The sequence below is a fragment of the Saccharomyces kudriavzevii genome (genome assembly GCF_947243775.1).
Source record: "Saccharomyces kudriavzevii IFO 1802 strain IFO1802 genome assembly, chromosome: 10".
In the NCBI taxonomy this organism is placed as follows: domain Eukaryota; kingdom Fungi; phylum Ascomycota; class Saccharomycetes; order Saccharomycetales; family Saccharomycetaceae; genus Saccharomyces; species Saccharomyces kudriavzevii.
The window spans coordinates 625607-643624 of NC_079281.1; the positions used below are offsets into that span (position 1 = coordinate 625607).

General features: G+C 40.6%; 8 protein-coding genes across 8 annotated transcripts; 2 read left to right on the forward strand and 6 right to left on the reverse strand.

The window, feature by feature from the left end:
• Positions 1–470: 470 nt before the first annotated feature.
• IBA57 (Iba57p) lies at positions 471–1958 on the forward strand (the record flags this gene model as incomplete). The annotated part of the gene is made up of 1 exon (XM_056229170.1): positions 471–1958. The coding sequence occupies one exon, from the start codon at positions 471–473 to the stop codon at positions 1956–1958; it is 1488 nt and encodes a 495-aa protein (XP_056083215.1).
• Positions 1959–2564: 606 nt separating this feature from the next.
• On the forward strand, positions 2565–3242 carry RPS5 (40S ribosomal protein uS7; the record flags this gene model as incomplete). Its single annotated transcript, XM_056229172.1, has 1 exon — positions 2565–3242. One exon carries the CDS (start codon positions 2565–2567, stop codon positions 3240–3242), a length of 678 nt encoding a protein of 225 aa, XP_056083216.1.
• Positions 3243–3515: 273 nt separating this feature from the next.
• SKDI10G3240 (uncharacterized protein) lies at positions 3516–4859 on the reverse strand (the record flags this gene model as incomplete). Its single annotated transcript, XM_056229173.1, has 1 exon — positions 3516–4859. One exon carries the CDS (start codon positions 4857–4859, stop codon positions 3516–3518), a length of 1344 nt encoding a protein of 447 aa, XP_056083217.1.
• Positions 4860–5316: 457 nt separating this feature from the next.
• ENT3 (Ent3p) lies at positions 5317–6549 on the reverse strand (the record flags this gene model as incomplete). The annotated part of the gene is made up of 1 exon (XM_056229174.1): positions 5317–6549. The coding sequence occupies one exon, from the start codon at positions 6547–6549 to the stop codon at positions 5317–5319; it is 1233 nt and encodes a 410-aa protein (XP_056083218.1).
• Positions 6550–6831: 282 nt separating this feature from the next.
• Positions 6832–9195, reverse strand: VPS70 (putative zinc metalloprotease; the record flags this gene model as incomplete). The annotated part of the gene is made up of 1 exon (XM_056229175.1): positions 6832–9195. The coding sequence occupies one exon, from the start codon at positions 9193–9195 to the stop codon at positions 6832–6834; it is 2364 nt and encodes a 787-aa protein (XP_056083219.1).
• Positions 9196–9471: 276 nt separating this feature from the next.
• On the reverse strand, positions 9472–13251 carry RSF2 (Rsf2p; the record flags this gene model as incomplete). Its single annotated transcript, XM_056229176.1, has 1 exon — positions 9472–13251. One exon carries the CDS (start codon positions 13249–13251, stop codon positions 9472–9474), a length of 3780 nt encoding a protein of 1259 aa, XP_056083220.1.
• A 1248-nt stretch (positions 13252–14499) lies between these two features.
• Positions 14500–15510, reverse strand: EFM3 (protein-lysine N-methyltransferase; the record flags this gene model as incomplete). The annotated part of the gene is made up of 1 exon (XM_056229177.1): positions 14500–15510. The coding sequence occupies one exon, from the start codon at positions 15508–15510 to the stop codon at positions 14500–14502; it is 1011 nt and encodes a 336-aa protein (XP_056083221.1).
• Positions 15511–15689: 179 nt separating this feature from the next.
• STR2 (cystathionine gamma-synthase) lies at positions 15690–17612 on the reverse strand (the record flags this gene model as incomplete). Its single annotated transcript, XM_056229178.1, has 1 exon — positions 15690–17612. One exon carries the CDS (start codon positions 17610–17612, stop codon positions 15690–15692), a length of 1923 nt encoding a protein of 640 aa, XP_056083222.1.
• Positions 17613–18018: the final 406 nt, after the last annotated feature.

Below are 18018 nucleotides of genomic sequence, written 5' to 3' on the forward strand. Positions count from 1 at the left end.
TTATCCTATTGATATTTTCTTTATATTCACAAAAAAAATTTATTCTATACGACTGACTACAATTTTTTTACTCCCAACTGTAAGTAAATAAGACTCACTCACGCATTCGTACATATATATATATATATATATACGTATATATAATAATAAATGTAGGATCTGTAAAAAAAACACCCTCATTCTGAGGGGAAAGCTAAAGACTGGCCTCAAGTGCTGTTTGTTATGCTTATTGGCCAGAAGTTGCGCTCATTGAACTTGATTGTACACACATCTAAAAATGTTACCCTGCCCTATCATTATTGGTGTTAATATTATGTGGCTCACTAATAAGCTAATTGGAGTTGACATCTGCTCACACATCATTCCATGCGATTTTTTTAGTTTTCATTCAGTGTTCAGCCTTTCATTGAAAATCGCATTCTCTCCATAAGCACCTTGCGCCAAGTGTTTGCGCTACTTTCCCACGGATCATGTTCGTCATTGCAAGATGTAGAAATAAAAGATTGACCCTTAAGAGCTTATCATGGGTGAAGCCGTCAACCTTTCGATTTGTTTCGACTGAATCATTGAGCGTAAATGCCGCCACGAGACCAGATGGTGTTTTCAATTATTCATCACAAAACAATAGAGCCTATATTAAGATACGAGGACCTGACACCGTGAAATTTTTGAATGGATTAATTACTTCAAAATTATTACCTCATTTCGTCAAGAAGAACTTAACTACTGTAGAAGACCCTCAGATTTTTCCAGGGACAACGAAAGTTGGTCCAATTGTTCCTGTGCCTGAATTTGATGCTCGACTGGGGAATTGGGGATTATACAACGAAACAGGTATTCAGGGGCCTTATATCTCCAGATTTGGTTTATATTCCGCATTTCTAAACGGTAAAGGGAAGCTGATAACAGACACAGTTATTTACCCTACACCGGTATTGTTAACTGAAGGAACTCCAAACTATCCTGAATATATACTAGAGTTTCATGAGAACGTGGTTGATAAAATCCTGCATGTTTTGCAAGCGCACAAGTTGGCCAGCAGGATTAAATTTGAAAAGATTAGCAGCACCTCCGTAAGAAACTGGAACATTGAAATTGGATTTCCCAATTTGCCAAAAGACATGGAAAATCCGTGGTTCGACAATTTATTAGATCCGATGGCTTTGTCGAAAAGTTCCGCAGACGCTAATAATTTCTCTGCTAATGTCATCGAATCTTTGTTCAATTCCGACTCGAGAATTTTGGGTATCTACGTAGAGAGAAGGACTGAATTGATGTCAAGACATGATTCCACCTTTCCCCAATCTTTCAGGCTTGTCACTTCACAGCAGGTGGAAGATCCTTCTAAGCTATTCAATTTCCAGGTCTTTGAGTTTCCCTTTCAGGTAAACAGGATGGACCCAACCGAAATGAGACAAATGAGATTTCGAAAAGGTCTTGTGGATAGCACTCAAGATTACAAGCCGGAAACATTGTTGCCTCTGGAACTGAATTTCGATTTACTACCCAATACTATAAGTACAAACAAAGGTTGCTATGTAGGACAAGAGTTGACAGCCAGGACGTATGCCACCGGTATTCTGCGGAAACGCTTAGTTCCCGTCAAGTTGGATAATCATGAGTTATTGAATAATGAGCCGGAGAAAAACTACGCAGAAATTCATTTGAGTTCCACAACTGAAAAGGATCATGCGCAGCTTGAACCGGCGCCCGATCCATTTGTTAATGAAAGACCTGTACTATCAAGAAGGAAACAAAGACCTGCGGGATCATTGATTGCTAACGAGGGACAGTATGGCGTGGCATTACTTCGAATCGAGCATTTTCCAGCAGCTTTTTCCTCCCATGAGCTTGTTGAATTTTACATTGCTACAACGAAGGGTGAAAATGTTAAGGTCACACCGCAAAGACCGTTTTGGTTCGAAGACTGGAAACAAAATTACAATTTTCATATATAAAATGTGCAATAAACCTGTAAATACTACCAGTGCATATGCGCATATATCTGGGGAGGAAGAAAAGCTTGCATTTTATTTTTTACATTATCGACGGATCAGCCACTTATTTCAAGACTATTCTCGGCAACACCCAATACACATATGTTTTCATCACCCGTACATATAATTTAATTTATTTTTTCAAATGATAGGGAATGTTTTGCATCATTTTTTTTCGATCTATGCTTCCGAATAAGCAAGCGCGGGCTGGTCTGTAGGCGGAGAATTCTTTTTTTCTTATCACAATGAACCAAGTTTCGTTTCATCCCGTGGTACCGTGCCCCATCTTTGGTACTCTCTCATTGAGAGATTTCCCTTGAGACCTTCACTAGTTTCACCACCGGCGGGCGGAAGTCTCACTAACCCCTTCCACTTTTGGACTACCTCTACGCTCACATTACTGGGCGATGTATTATCCACAATGGACCCATGGAATTCTAAAAGATTTTGTACTTTTAATCAATACTTAAAATTTCATCTTGAAGAATTAATATTACTTTTATACTTTAATAAAACTTTTTTTATAATACCAAGAAAAGAGACTAGAAATAACCGACCATTCCAAAGATGTCTGACACCGAAGCTCCAGTTGAAGTTCAAGAAGATTTCGAAGTTGTTGAAGAATTCACCCCAGTCGTCTTGGCTACTCCAATTCCAGAAGAAGTCCAACAAGCTCAAACCGAGATTAAGTTGTTCAACAAATGGTCTTTTGAAGAAGTTGAAGTAAAGGATGCTTCTTTGGTTGACTACGTTCAAGTTAGACAACCAATCTTTGTTGCTCACACCGCTGGTCGTTACGCCAACAAGAGATTCAGAAAGGCTCAATGTCCAATCGTCGAAAGATTGACCAACTCCTTGATGATGAACGGTAGAAACAATGGTAAGAAATTAAAGGCTGTTAGAATTATCAAGCACACTTTGGATATCATCAATATCTTGACTGACCAAAACCCAATCCAAGTTGTTGTTGATGCTATTACCAACACCGGTCCAAGAGAAGACACCACCAGAGTTGGTGGTGGTGGTGCTGCCAGACGTCAAGCTGTCGATGTCTCTCCATTGAGAAGAGTTAACCAAGCTATTGCTTTATTGACCATTGGTGCTAGAGAAGCCGCTTTCAGAAACATCAAGACCATTGCCGAAACTTTGGCCGAAGAATTGATCAATGCTGCTAAGGGTTCTTCTACTTCTTACGCTATCAAGAAGAAGGATGAATTGGAACGTGTTGCCAAGTCTAACCGTTAAGAAGCTAAAAAAAGTGAAAGATCTTCAATATTACATATGTTTTTCTTACCGTTATTTTTACCTTCTTTGTACACTCTATTGTTTAAATTTATAACATAATACAATCTTATCTTTTGATGTAAAAAAGAATGAACTACCAATTTTAGATAATGGTTTATACGCAAATCTATCAAATTAAAAAAAAATATTAAAAAACTGGCTGCTACTTGCATTTTCTCTATATATAACTTTTCTTAAAATAGTCGATACATGTCTATAAGTCATTTTCTGGATTTAGCGGCGGTTCATTTGCTCTTTAATCTTAGCATCCACTCCTAAAAACATACATGCCAGTATTAAATCTGCTGTTATCACCAAAGACCCACTAATGATATAACATAGCCATAGATAGCCATTGTTGGCAAGTATACCTGTGAATATTGGACCGACACAACGTGCAAATGTCTTTCCAATGTTCACCACCCCCATAACTTTGGTCAAATCTCTTGGCTTAATTATGTTCGTCAATAAAATTTGTCTTGGCGTTACGTCCATGGCAGTTGTTGCAAAATGAAGGTTCAAAAATAGGATAGACAAGGGCAAATAGTTTTTGGCCATGGGAATAAGGATAGAAAATATTCCTGAAGGAATTTGAACGAGCAGTGTGGCTCTTACCGGGCCGAAACACCTGGCAATTATAGATGATGGAATCGTGGAAGAGGCCATGACCAATTGACTGACGAAAAACAAGATACCCAATGCCAGCGGTCCCATTAAAAATTGCTTACTGTAGTAGTAAACCATCCAACCACTTGTAATAAACCCTGATCCGAGAGAATCGACCATAAAGATGATTAATAACTTCATCAAGACTGAAACTGTTTCTTTAGAAAGTTTATTGGATCTTTCCTCTGGATGAGTTGCTTGCCTCATCAATGGTGCGGTTTCATCATTAACGTCTAACGGTTCTAGTGTCCCTTCGTTGTCAATGTGGTCATGGCTCCCGTCCATTTCTGTAGCATCAGATAATAAGAGCATGATAATCATTTTACAGAATGCAAAAAAGGCATACAATAAGAACACTAGTTTGTAACATTTTAAATCAGTAGCAGCTATTCCAGTTCTTTTCAAGATGTCCACAAGTGTGCCGCAAACTATTGCACCCAATGCGCTACCTATCGTACCAACCAAGGCATGAATAGCGTAGATTTCGGGCCTTGCGTTATGGGGACTTAAGTGTGCAATCATGGCCTCTTCTATGGATTTGAAAGGTCCGACTTCATCACTCGAAGGTGATATAACACCAAAGATGGCAAATATTAACAAGAGGGTGAAATTTTCACTAAAACTGAAAACCAGCCCACTTAGCAGCATCATTGCACAACCATACACTAGAACCCTTCTTCGGCCCCAAGAATCCGCATACCAAGTAAGAACGTAGGAGCAAACCACATCACCTGCCAATGTCAATGACATGAATAGCCCAATCTTATCTTCTGTCATATTGATGGCATTCAAAAAAAGCGTTAAAACTTGATTTGTTAATCCATAGGACAGAAGTCTGAGAAACACGGATGCCCATAACAGCTTAATATCTCTGCTTGCACCTTTGAATTTGACCAAAACTTCCAGTGCCATGATGTTGAAGGGTCTTTCTGAAGTTCTGGTAAGCTTTTTTGCAAAGATTTCTGTGAAAAAACTAGGAAAGTTTCTCATGTGCCTTTTTCTCGTTGCGCAAACTTTAAAATATCAAAGCATAAATAAGGAAAAATGGATGAGTAATTGTCCATTAATAAGTCGTTACATACAAGAGCCTACACTTTGAAAGGCACTTATCTTCTTCAACCAGGATGCGTTATTTCTTCGATATGTTTTCGTATAAAATATTTGCAATTGACCAAGATGTAAATAATCTTGTGCTACAAAGATTTTCCTTTAATATTGTAATTTTTCTGCGATATCACTATAAATCTATGATAAAAATACATGAATATAACTACGATAAATTTGAGGCAGTAACGTTCATTATACTTGTTACAAAGTACATTGTATTGCTGTAAAACAATCTATGTATATGTCTACATTACGATAGTATTTAAAAGGAGAGCAAATCAACTTCGTTGGAAGATGCATCCTTGTTGGCAGTTTTTTGTTGTGATTGAACGGTGCCGCCATGCATTTCACCAAACTCATCATCGTCATCTTGGTTCGTATTCAATACAGTTGAACCATTAGATAGAGAATTTGAACTAGAAGCATTTGTCTGGGATGCCTTGGGAGTACTAGGTGCTTCTGAAGATGCCTTTGCTGTTGAAAACAATGAACTGAAAGGATCCACCTTTTTAGGTTCAGCAATAGCTGGAGTACTATTTCCCTGAACGGTAGTGGGATTTTTGTAAAAAGGTGTCGAATCTGTCATAGAAGCGGTGGCCCCAATAGGGTTGGAATTCAGTAGGTCAAATGAATTGGAAAAATTGCCAACAGGAACAGCACTTTGGAATTCAGAAAATTCATCATCATCATTGCCTTCATCTTCATCCTCTGCATTCTTGTTATTTTCTTGTATGAGATCCTTGGGTGGTTGTGAAGATTCGCTAGAGAAAAAGTCAACAAAATCTTCTGGCTCCTGTCTTTCCTGTTGTGGAACAGAGGCGCCTCTTGAGCAATTATCACTATAGCCATTTGCCCTGGAAGAGCTTTCTTCATTGTCTTCGTCATCACTATCAAAATCTGCGCTGACGCTAATACCATGCACTTTCGTTGAAGTGAACCCCGCCTTGGAATTCAGGCTGCCATCAGCCGAAGCAGATCCTCCAGCAACACCCTTGTATTTCTTTGCTGTTTCCCTTGCCTTCTTCCTTTCGGCGCGTATCTTATTATCGTCGCTTAGTAATTCAATCAACGTTTTAACCCTAGTCCTGACATTAATACCTTGGTCTCTTCCTTGTGAATCGATATAATGGAAAGTCTCCAAAATTTTGATCAAGTTAATGCTACTCCTTGTATCATCGATAAACCTTTCTGAACCGTGCTTGATGAGATAATCAAGCAATTGCAATGCTTTGTAAATTTGTCTCCATTCGCTCCCTGCCTTTTCGGTAAATCTTCTAAAAATCATAGATAGAATTTCTTCTCTTTCTCTAAAATTATAAGTGCCTTGAGAAATCTGGTCCATTAAAGTAGACGAAGCACCCCAAGGTTCATTGTTGGTTGCTTCACGGACTTTCCCCTCCATTTCGGTGTAATTAAAGACAACATTTTGAGCCTTACGGAAATATTTCTTGGCATCATATAATGACATGTTCGCTAATGAATCTTCCAAACTCATCCTCTCAATTATATCGATTGATAAGCCGCGTTTGGGTTCTTCTTCTTTCGAATTTGAGGTATTGTCTATCTTTTCTCATATGATTAAAACTAATAGAAATTTCATGATTCTTCTAGTCCCTTTTTACTTTTTCAAACCGCCCCAACGTGGTGCGTGACAAGTATAAGAAATCGATGGCCTGCCACAGGTGAAAAGTATTAGATAACCTGTCAAGGTTAGTTAAAGTCACTCACTTTATATATATATATATCATTAATATACTTAGATGAAACACGTAGAAGCTTATTGAAGCAAGTAGCGAACGTTGCTGAACTGGCTTAACAGAATCGTCAGCCACTGAATCACCTCGCTTCTATCCATATCAGCCAATGCTTCATGAAGTCCAGGTAAAACATTCCCTACGGATCCTCGCGATTTACTAGGTGCTAAGAGAGAATATTTCATCCATGCTCTGTCTTTTAATCCTCTGTGCGTGATAAATAGCTGGTCGATTTGTTTTGATTTGCTATTCGATCTTTGCAATTTGATATAACTCTTGATTTTTTTGTAAAAAGCCCAAACTGGCAATGCTTCTCTACATTCTTTATAAAGAAGGTCATTTTGCTGGTCAAATTTAATACTATCCTCCCAAGTGGCAACATTTAATAGATCTAGGACCCTTTTTGCTAAATGGTTTAATTCATTGTCACGAGGAAATGCTGATGACAGCTTAGAGTACCATGCAACGTACCAATTGTACGTTTTCTTTAAGTAAATGTGTGTATTGAATCTTGCTAACTCATTTTCACTAAGCATTAGCGTTGTTAAGCCTACAAACATGGCCATGGTGTTGTGTAGCTTATAGTCAGAATTGGTAAACCTTTCCAACCACGCTGGACTATCGAATACGGAGTTACTATGATAGATTGCACCCGAGGAATCGTTAGCATTAAACTGGAAATGAGCTGCAGGTACTCCGAGATGATATTGGAATGAAGTGTAACTAGATAACCCATCAAGCAGGGAAATTGTGCCATTGGAAGCGTTCTGCCAATGATCGTACAATGTCCGGTCCTCGTGACCACTGAATTCTGTAAGTTTAGCAGCTTCGTATATGACGTTCTGTAAAAGTGGGTTGGCTTTGCAATGGAAGTTTGTCCCAGATATGGCATTATCTATGTTCAGGTACACGAAGGCTCTTCTTCTAAGAATAGCGGTATGAGCTTCTGTATAGTCTGTGGACCCGAGAAGGCCTGATCTTTCACCATCCAAACTAATAAGTTTGATAGGACGCAATGGTTTCCAACCATGTTTCAGTAACTTACTCATGCCTCGTGCAATTTCCAAAAGAATTGCGCTGCCGCTATTAGCATCACCAGCGCTACTTGAAGCCAATGAATCTCTATGAGCACCAATAATAATCTCTCCCTCGGTGAATATACCAGGGATGTTGACTTCTACGGTTCCGATTTCCTTGACGTTGTAATTCAACTCATTATGCAAATGGATTTTATTAATAGAACTTGAAGGTCCCGTAAATGATTCAAAATCTTTGATATTACTACCGGGACCAATTTGGAAACCTCTTCCATTCAATTTTCTCAAAATTGGTTGGACATCTCTCGCACTCATAGGCACGGATGGTATTCTCGGTACTCTTCCCACAGGCGACATATGTTCAGTGTCAGAGTCTTTCGAAGGGTAGCCTGGGGTGGTTGGATCCCCCGGGGTATCGCTGAAAAAGTTAACGGAATCCCTTTCAATGTAACTTGGGTTTCTTGCTGGTCCATAAGGATAATGCAAAAACCCATTTTTCTCAGTAACTTTACCATCGTCGAAGGGATCTGTATATATAATAACACTAGAAGCACCATAAAGCTCGGCATTCTTGACCTTCAACCCGGAGACTAGTTTACCCGATCGTACGACGTGAATTTTATCCTCAATGTCAATGTTTTTTCTCAAAAGCAGTTTATAATCTTCAATACTACCATAGTTACAAAACACGTACCGAGCAGTCACATTCCCATTTTTTGAGTATTGATGGAAACCTTTTTGTCTTCTTCTGGCGTGGGTGGCAGGATCGCCAGTAATCTTATCTTCGATCATTCTGGCCTGGTAAACTACTTCATCATTTTCTAGAAGAGCTACATTAGTGTCTACCAGCTTTCCCACCCATGGATAATATTTTTCGACTTTAGGCTTATATCCCATGTCCAGGAACTCGTTCAAGGTGTACTTAAGCGCCGAAGAATCACTTAGTCCATCACTCATGTGTCCGGCATACCTGTAAACATGTTCTTTCGCTCTATTCTCCTGTTGCAGTGAGTTCAGGTATATTCTATATACCTCAGCGTTGGTCAACTTGGAGGAGTGGAACCGCCGAAAGTCCCTCGACAAGGACGTCCTAGGAGCAAACGCAGCAACAAAACCTAAGTACAGAAGTAAACTTGCCAGAATCAAGTACATGAACTTTTTTTTGTCCATGTGTTCTCTCACTATCTCATAACCGCTGAAAATACTAGATATGGTATTACTCCGGCCTCTATGCCTAGATGTTGATGTGAAAGAAGCATTCATGTTTTCTTCATCCTCATCAAGAATTGTCTCACCGCTATACTGTTGTAAGCCAGTGGCCTCTGCCTCATTATCATCAGGATCTGTCATCTTAGCACCAGTCCTCTGTTGCCCTCTGTCTCACTCTCTCATCTGCCTTTTGCATTCTTCATTCTTATGTTGATCGTTTTAATAATGAAATACCCGCCCCTTGTCCTTTTCAAGCCTTTTTACCCGGGCCCATTTGAACCAAACAATTGCGAAATATGGAACCTCTATGACTACTATAGTATATTATGAATACTGAATAATGCTAAACTTTTGTTCTTTTGAACATCAAAGTATTGAGATTAAAACTATTATATATTTGCATGACGTGACGTGGGATTATATCCTATTGTTTCTTTTCTCTGTAACGCTATAAATGGCTCTCGATTGTAATGCATGAGCGAACGACAATGTAATGGGCCAGATTGGTGAGTCACCTAATATTTGAACACCTAAATACAAACATTTGGAGGACAGACTTGCCGCTATAATCATTTGAACTGTCTCATTTATTTCGGTATTCGGGTCCATTGCTCTTTGGGCCTGCGCTTCGTCCAGTGCTGACAAATCTAAGGCGTCCTTGTCCTGCCACCTTAGAAAATCGGTGTACGATTTCAATATATCATACTCATTCGGTATCAAGTTTTTTTGTAATTTCTTCAGAATCTTTTCTGACCTCAGCCACAAGATCCGATCTGAAAAAGTCAATATTGTTGATGTGGGGCTACTTGCATTATATCCGCGTGCCCAATCCTCGACGCATTTCATGTACTCTGAAATGACTAATACAGCAGTGAACATACATGTCGTTGTGAAAACTGGAGTTTTGAAAATTCTGCGCTTGTCACGTTTGATGTAGGTAAAAACTGAAGTCCATGCGTCTACTAGGTTTAACGCGTATTCGGTAGCTTCCCTCAATGAATCCATATCATAACAAACCTCCTCCAAGGCTTTATTCATATTTGACCAATCCTTTATCCAGATTTTTTGTATAACATGTGCCAAATCTAAACACCTTCTCATCTTGGCAAACAAATATAATGGAATAATCAATCTCATTGCTGGATTGGAATTTATCGTTAGAATGCTGTTTTCGGTGGGTGTTAAGATGCCACCATTTTTCAAATAAAGGCTTTCCCAGTACTTCAACATTGTATCGATCCGCTGTCTCGAAGTGATCTTCCATTCAATATCGTCTAGCTCTATATTGCTGCTGTCATTATTGAGTCTTGCATTATTTCTTTCAATGAATATTTTCTCATGAATAGATATCAGCAATGAAAGACATGTACTTAGCGAAACCTTAGCATTTTCGTAAAAGAAACTGTCACCAGTAGAAAGAAATCTCAAACAATTTTCATAAGCCTCGTTTCCATTAGACAATTCAATCAATGAAAATTTCGAGTCTAGTGCTATTCTGTATTTAGATAATAGGTTTGACCATTCAGTAGAGTTTTGGCATTGATATAGTTCTTCCTTATAACACGGTACACCGCACTTCAAATCCATCGAGTGGAAACAACAGTTAACACCTACCAGAGAAGAAAATAAATTAGACAACAGCAACACCGCATGGCAAGTTCTAACTCGTGACTGTGCCAATATAAAATACTCATAGTTTTTATCCATTTGATCTGGTGTGTTGTATTGTTCTTTTATTTTTGAGAACATGAGAGGACTGTTTTCATATTCCATGATGTGATTGCTCTCAATAGGGGGTTGACAAATTGACTCTAAGGGTAAATTTAAACGTGAAGATTTCAAGAGACGAATGATTGTTGCCAACTGGCCATTCATACCCTTAATCACAGCAGCGTTTTTATTAAAAATACCGTAAAATGTTAATAATACTAATGTCTGTACAACCCATAATTGTGTTGCCTCCGGGTTTGTTTCACTGGCTTTCAGGTTCTTTTTGATTTGTGCGCTCGCAACATTAGCCAATACCTTGGCGTGTGTCGAATGAAACCCATATAACGCACCGATCATGGAAACAGATAATAATAAGGGATAAATGTCCATGGTTGGTATGATAGAAGGAAGGTGAATAAATGAGAAAAAGGGATCGAACTCTTCTCTGTAGTTATTAACATAATCGTTTAATTGATCAGTCGTGGGGAAGGCTTCCGAAGAGATGTTATTGTCTATTAGCATCATATTCCTTAGTTCGTTTGAAAAGAGTGCTCGTGAAGTTGAAGGAACAGAAAATGGGGATAGCAAGTCTGAAGGCGTATGTACTTGTAACCGTTTGTGAGTTGCCATAGAGTCAGTTTCATTGGTAAACGATAAAGTGAGACTATCATCATCCACATTAGCATCGATCGGCTCCGCCTCAGTCAAAGCCCTTGATATGTCCACTTGTCTTGAGCTGAAAAAATTGGACAGATTGTAGTCCATCATGACGCTATCACGGCGCCTCTTATGAGAGCTCCGTGAAACAGAATCCGAATAGGAAGGTTCTTTCAGTTGGTTTTGTGGTGTAGCCGGCAAATCTGTGCTTCCTAGCACGTTTGAGGCCAAATGAGGTGATAACGAAGGTTTCTCCGAGCTTGATGCTCCAACTGGCTGATTTGGAGGTGATTTGTTTGGTATTGATGATCTTGATGAAGGTGGAGAATAAATAAACCCTATATCGTTAAAGTGGTTGAAGTTAATCTTGAAGCTAGATTTTGGGTCGGAGTTGTTAATGAAGTTAGATAACCATTGGTCATCTATGGAAGCTGGATCGGCGTTGCTATCGGCATCATTAACCCCTGCTGTTGGTTCCAGTAAATTATTGGCGCTCAAGCCGAAATGGACCGTGGAAGGGGAATCTGACACGGTTGTAGGCGGGTTTCTCGGAGATAAAGAAGCTAGCGGTTGCACATTACTCATTTCTCTATAGGGCTGACTCGCCAGATTGCTGTAGCTGTTTGAAGCCGTAGTGGAACTCGACACTATATTATGCGGGAAGTTCGAAGGTAGGTTAAACTCTGAAGGGGTCGGTTTATCGTGGCTAAAGCAACCCAAATCGAACGGTGAATGGTGACTAGACATGTATCCACCCGCACCTGCGTGGGTAGAATTCATGGTTAGAAGGTCTGACAGAGATGGCCCGCTACTTAAAAGGTATACGCCAGGCGTGGCAACGTTACTGCCATTAGTGCTGTTCACTATGGTAGTAGAGGTAGAGTTCTGCCGTTGTTCTACGGTGGGGCCGTCGTTGAAAAGATTTAAATTGAACTTGATGGCCTGCGGCGGATCGTCCAGGGTCAATGGGGGTAAATCTAATTCGGAAACACTTTCCATGAGTTGTTTAGCGGTCATTTGTGGAGTGGAAAACCCAACCTGATGCGGGGCTTCTTCAGCAAGTTCGAAATTGGTGATCGCGTGGTGAGGACTGTTATCGTTAGACATGTAAGTCATTGCACTGGATGCGGAGAAGGATGCGTGCCTTTTTGTCTTGTGCATGGAAGACGCAGTGGAAGCAATATGTACTCTGTCAATAACGGCATCACTCGATGCAGAGTGAACCGGAATGTCTTTAATCATGGGCTTGAACTCACGGAAATCCAGGGAACCTGCCTTACCAGGGGGGGTTTTAGCTTGCTTATTGTTCGCCGATGGCGGCGGCCCAGGAAGCTCTACGTTATTTGACTTAGCCAGCGCCACCACAGCCTTTTTCAACTCTTCAGGGGTTTTGCCAGAAAGGTTTTTCGGGGTTGGTAGAATGGTCTCTTTGTTCCCAGCTATTTTAATGATATGAAGGTCAGATGGGTCGTCTGCCGTCACTGAGTGGCGACGCTTGGGGGCAAAAGAAGCATTGGTATTGGGTGACGGGGTCATGTGCTGGGCATCGCCCGTACCTACAAGAGCAGCATGCAGTTTTTGCTGATGTCTAAGCACCAGATCTCTACGAGCGAAACACCTACCGCAAAAGATACAAAGATACGGTTTTTCACGGGTGTGCGAATGCTGGTGTCTCTTCAAATGTTCCTGTCTGACAAACCCCCTGGTACATGTGGGACACAAGAACGGTCTCGGCTTGTCAGTCTTAATAATCCGAGACTTCTTAGGAATAGGTAGTATACCTTGACCGGCAGGCTTAGCGAAATTCGATTGATTACCGTTGACAAACATATTGGCCTCGGCACAGATAAACTCCCTTGTTGGCTCTATTTGTCTCGGTATAGCTAGATTTTTTTCGCCTTCAAGTTTCCTTGTGATGCGCCCTTCGAGAACAGTTTGCGTTGAGTGACAACGTGAGAAATGAAGAAGTCCTCAATTCTTTGTTTTCCTTTCTAATATATGCAGGGTCAAGCCGGAAAAAGAAAGACAAACGGAAAAGTGCCAGCAACACGGAACAAAATCATCAACGCTTATTCGAGCGGCGGCGGAGTGTATGCATACTGCACGCGCCCCTTGACCCAATCCGGAATAGAGTCCGAAACAGGCCATCTCTCTCAAACGTTATTTCCCACAAGGGAAGTTGCCCGCGTAGTTACCTATTGTTGACGGACCATACGTCACCACCCGTGCGCTACTTTACAGAGAATCGGCGCGGTGCAGCCATGCGGCGAGATCTCAATTTCCTCTTTTGTTTCTCTCCCTGTCCCCCCCTGGAGCCATTTGCCCTCATTCCCCTAGTGTCGTGTATGGTGACGCAGTGAAGTATTTCTGAGGGCACAATCATTGCTGTTTCTACAATGTGCTTCTATCACTGTCGCCTATGGCTAGTCTCACAACACAGCACGAGGCTTGCAGAAGATGTCACCTGCCAAATTGCTTATCTCCCACTCCTACTTTTTTTCTGCGCTATTTTCCCGTAACACTCCAAATTTCAGCAGTGCAGTGTCTGCTCTTGATGACAAAGCAGTTATAGCCTGTGCCTAATCTTAGCCCATGCGATAAGCCTTTCCTTCGCTGATGGCTCTTTTATTATCTGCCCAAAGCTCCACATGGCTAATAACAGTAAATTGTACCCTAACATCCTGGCATACATCAGGGTAATGGGTTTTTAGTAAAAAGAAAAATGATCAAGCGGCCCATGTGGTGGGAAAAAAAGGTATAAAAGAAGGCATGTATTTCTCACTTTGCTTTCCTCATCCATTAGTTTAACTTTTGAATTTCCTTCCAAGAAAATAACTTTGTCCTAAAGTACTAATCCACCGCATTAGACAGTACGGAGATCGAGCTATTAATTTGAACACTCGGTCTTATTCGTGATAAGCGTAATGTGGAGAGATCAATTTTCAGGTCATTTATAAGAACTCGAGTGGATTGCTGGTTGTTTTGATCAGCTGAATGAGACTCGAGTGTCAGAAAATGACTATATTCCCTTTTTCCCTTTTTTTTTATTGTATATATAATTGTTCGTATTTGTTCTTGCTAGAGTCTCACTACCTTGTAAATTCGTATGGGCGCGATCAAGGGTTTGAACGTCAGAGTCTTCATTCGGGACTCGCTGTCCTTGTCATGTTCGGTACTGGAGACTACTGTGTAATTCAACCCGATTTTATTACATTCTTGGGCAAACAGTTTGTCGGTGGATTCGCTTCGGATCGTCGCTGACAGAAGGCACATCTTACACCGGCTAATGGCGAGGCATTCTGCTAGACACTGACACAGTTCAGGGAAGATCGTTGAGTCATACGTAACATCCGCCGCCACCACAAGATCTATATCGTCGGGAATTCTATCGCTTCCCCACCATAGTCGTTGTAATTTAACGTCTGGCCCGTTCTCGCACAACGCATCGTTCAGCTCGAAATTCCTCTTCAGTTGTCTCTCCACCAGATTCGAATCGCCATCCGTTACATACATCCTGTTCACGAACTCGCGATACTTTTCCAAGAGGACGAGACTCACAATGCCTGTCCCGGCGCCGATTTCGAGAACATTCAATTTCTTTCTGTCTTCCTTTTGCATCAGCGCCAACTGTTGCAGAGGCTTATTGATAAGAAAATCTCCCATATATAAGGCTGCTTCCCATGTTCTGAACCCGGTAGTGCTGGCCGCACTGATCAAATTCGGTGTTTCCTCAATTCTAATTTTCACCTTCTCGTCAAACCTGTATCTTACAACTTCTTTCATCGTCGGGTCTGGTTTGCGAGTGCTCAGTAGTTCTATGTACTTCTCATAGAGATAGTCAGATATCTCGGTCTCGTCTTCGTCATCATTGATTATTGAAAATGCCTTGCGGAAGATCCATTCGTTATCCAACAAAGCTTTTATCATCGTTTTGCAGTAGTATGCATTCGTATTTTGCATTTGTTCCATTTCGCTCATGAATCTTGACGCAAGCAAGACAACATTATGTTCGCCCGCTTCTAACTCCTTCAGCAAAAACTCCCTGGGGCACCGTTGGTGCAATCTATCGTAAAACAGGTTCTCATCCATATCGTCTTTAATCAGAATCGCCTTTCAGTCGCATGAAATTTTTTTTTTTCCCACTCTTGCTATTTTTGCGATGATGCAGTAACTGCTGCTATTTATCTCGCTGTTCGTCGTGCCCGAACATACATTACATTGAAAATTCCTACAAATTTTTTTATATACATATGAAATATTTTGCTCTCTCACTCTTCCACAGCTTTTTCAATGGCACGTTGAAAGACCCTACACAATACATCGCTATTTTCCAAACCGACACTCACTCTTACAAGATTCTTTTCAACACCATATTGAGCTATTTCGTCCAGTTCCTGGTAATGCGCAATAATGGCATATGGGCACGCCAACGTAAAATTTGTACCCAGGGAGGGCCCTTTACACAATTCCAGATTATTGAAGAACTTCTTGGCCTTTTCGATGTCGAAAAACGTTAATGAAAATAAACCACCATACCCGCCATCTCTGGTAGCCATGACACTATCATAATTACGTTTGGTCTCCTCCGATGTTAAGCTAGGGTAGTAGATTTTTTTGAACAGTTTACCCACTTGCGGAAGTAATACCTTCGTTAATAATATATCAGTGTTTGTATTCACCTTGATTGTACGTTCCACAAAATCTCTTGAATTTCTTTCTAGGCATAACGCATCTTCGCACCACAGGCAATCTTCGTATCCGTTTTCACTCTTCATAAACTTCTTGGCAAATTCATAGATCTTACCCCTGGGATTCAACACTAAGGATCCGGCAATAACATTCGAGTCACCACTGAAGATTTTGGTCAGAGAACTACAAATAATATCAGCATACGGTAATACGTCGATATTGACAAACCCACCAACAGTTTCATCGACCACTATATAGAACGAATATAGGTCCGATAGCCTTTTCAGTTCCTGCAAATCCCCCATTTTCAAAAGTGGGTTTGATGGAGCCTCAATAAATACTGCCAGTATTTGTTCACCAGAGTGTAAAATTTTTTTCAAAGCATCCATTGACGTCGAATCACCCTGTCCCAAGAAATGCGTGTGATTGAATTTTCGAAGAATACTCAAGGTATCCGTATATGGAAATCCAAACATAACGGTCTTCTTGAAGGGGGGTCCATACCCAACCAGCTTATCTTGCCTAGTGGAAGACCTTGATAAACGGTTAGCATCAAAATTCAATAGCAGCCTGTGGGCAGTGAAAATGGACGCCATCCCACTGGGGAATAAATAAACATCTGTATCGGGGTTGACGTGATAGTTCAAATCTTCCGTTGTCATGTCTTCAAAAGTGCTGTTCGCACTACTCTCTCCTGCAGAGTTGATTGCTTCAGCAGGGACATTCGAATTCAATTGTTGGTCATCATTCAAAGGCTCTCCATTACCAGTAGTAAAGGGAGCGCTGTTTTCGTTATAATGTTCAAACGAGAATAGATCCGTTAAGCTTTCAGAGTCGACTTTTTCAACGACCTTCGTAGCAATCCTTTTTCTTATTAAACATTTAGCTTTATCAGCGGCGAGGAAGTTCAAGCTTCTTCCAAATCTCGTTTCGATATATTCTTCGTTCACTCTATTTTCATCTTCTGCCGCAGATTTTCTTCCGTTGTTAGTCGTTTCCATCTTCTTAAGGTTATCCTTAACCTCCAATTCATGTAGAATGTACTCCGCCATTCTGCTGGATACAATTTCGCCGGAATGCTGCCAGTATTGCTTCATTATCGGAAAGATCTCCTCGTCCACAAACACTACCGTAATTTTACACTCCCTCCTCCAAAGCCTCTCCTCCTGATTCACAGGCTTAGGTGTGCATAATTGTAAGATACGTACTTTGGTAGATAGGCCTGTCTTCACTTTGATGAACTCTCTGCATCTGTTAGCAATCCTATAAGAAGGGAAACAAAGACAAGTCTCATTTTCCATTGAATACTTAGCACATAAAACTTCACACAGTTTTTTTATTGACTTGTGCACAAAAAACCTTGGATACCCAGTAGTAAGCGAGTTTATGATGTCGCTCTCACCTTCTTCATAACCTACTGTGGCTTCCCAAGTGGGTAGACACACAGATACAGCATGTTTGGTATTTGGTGGAATAGATTCACCTACGGTTCTAGATATCATCTGCCCTTCACGCTATCTTCCTGACCTATCAACTTGGCTTCTATTGCAACAAAGGATTGCCATCAAATACATTTTACTATCGTTATATACCCAAAGTATGACTAATTTTTAGACCGAGGTGATATGAAGTGTGAAGGCGCTATCATGATTTTCAGCTTTCTACCTCCACACATAGAGGCAATGGTAAGAATACACACTTTATCGAAACAAATACTACTCAATCATTGCATTTTCTATACACAAGCCCATTTGAGTTGGATAACGGTACTTTGAGGTAACATTTCAACGACTTGCCAATTAACTTTCACAAATTCATCTTGATTGTGGCGTATTTTCAATAGGAGCGATCATCTGGAGATTTCAGTCCCGCCAAACGAAAATAAAGAAAGAAACTCAGCTTGCAAAG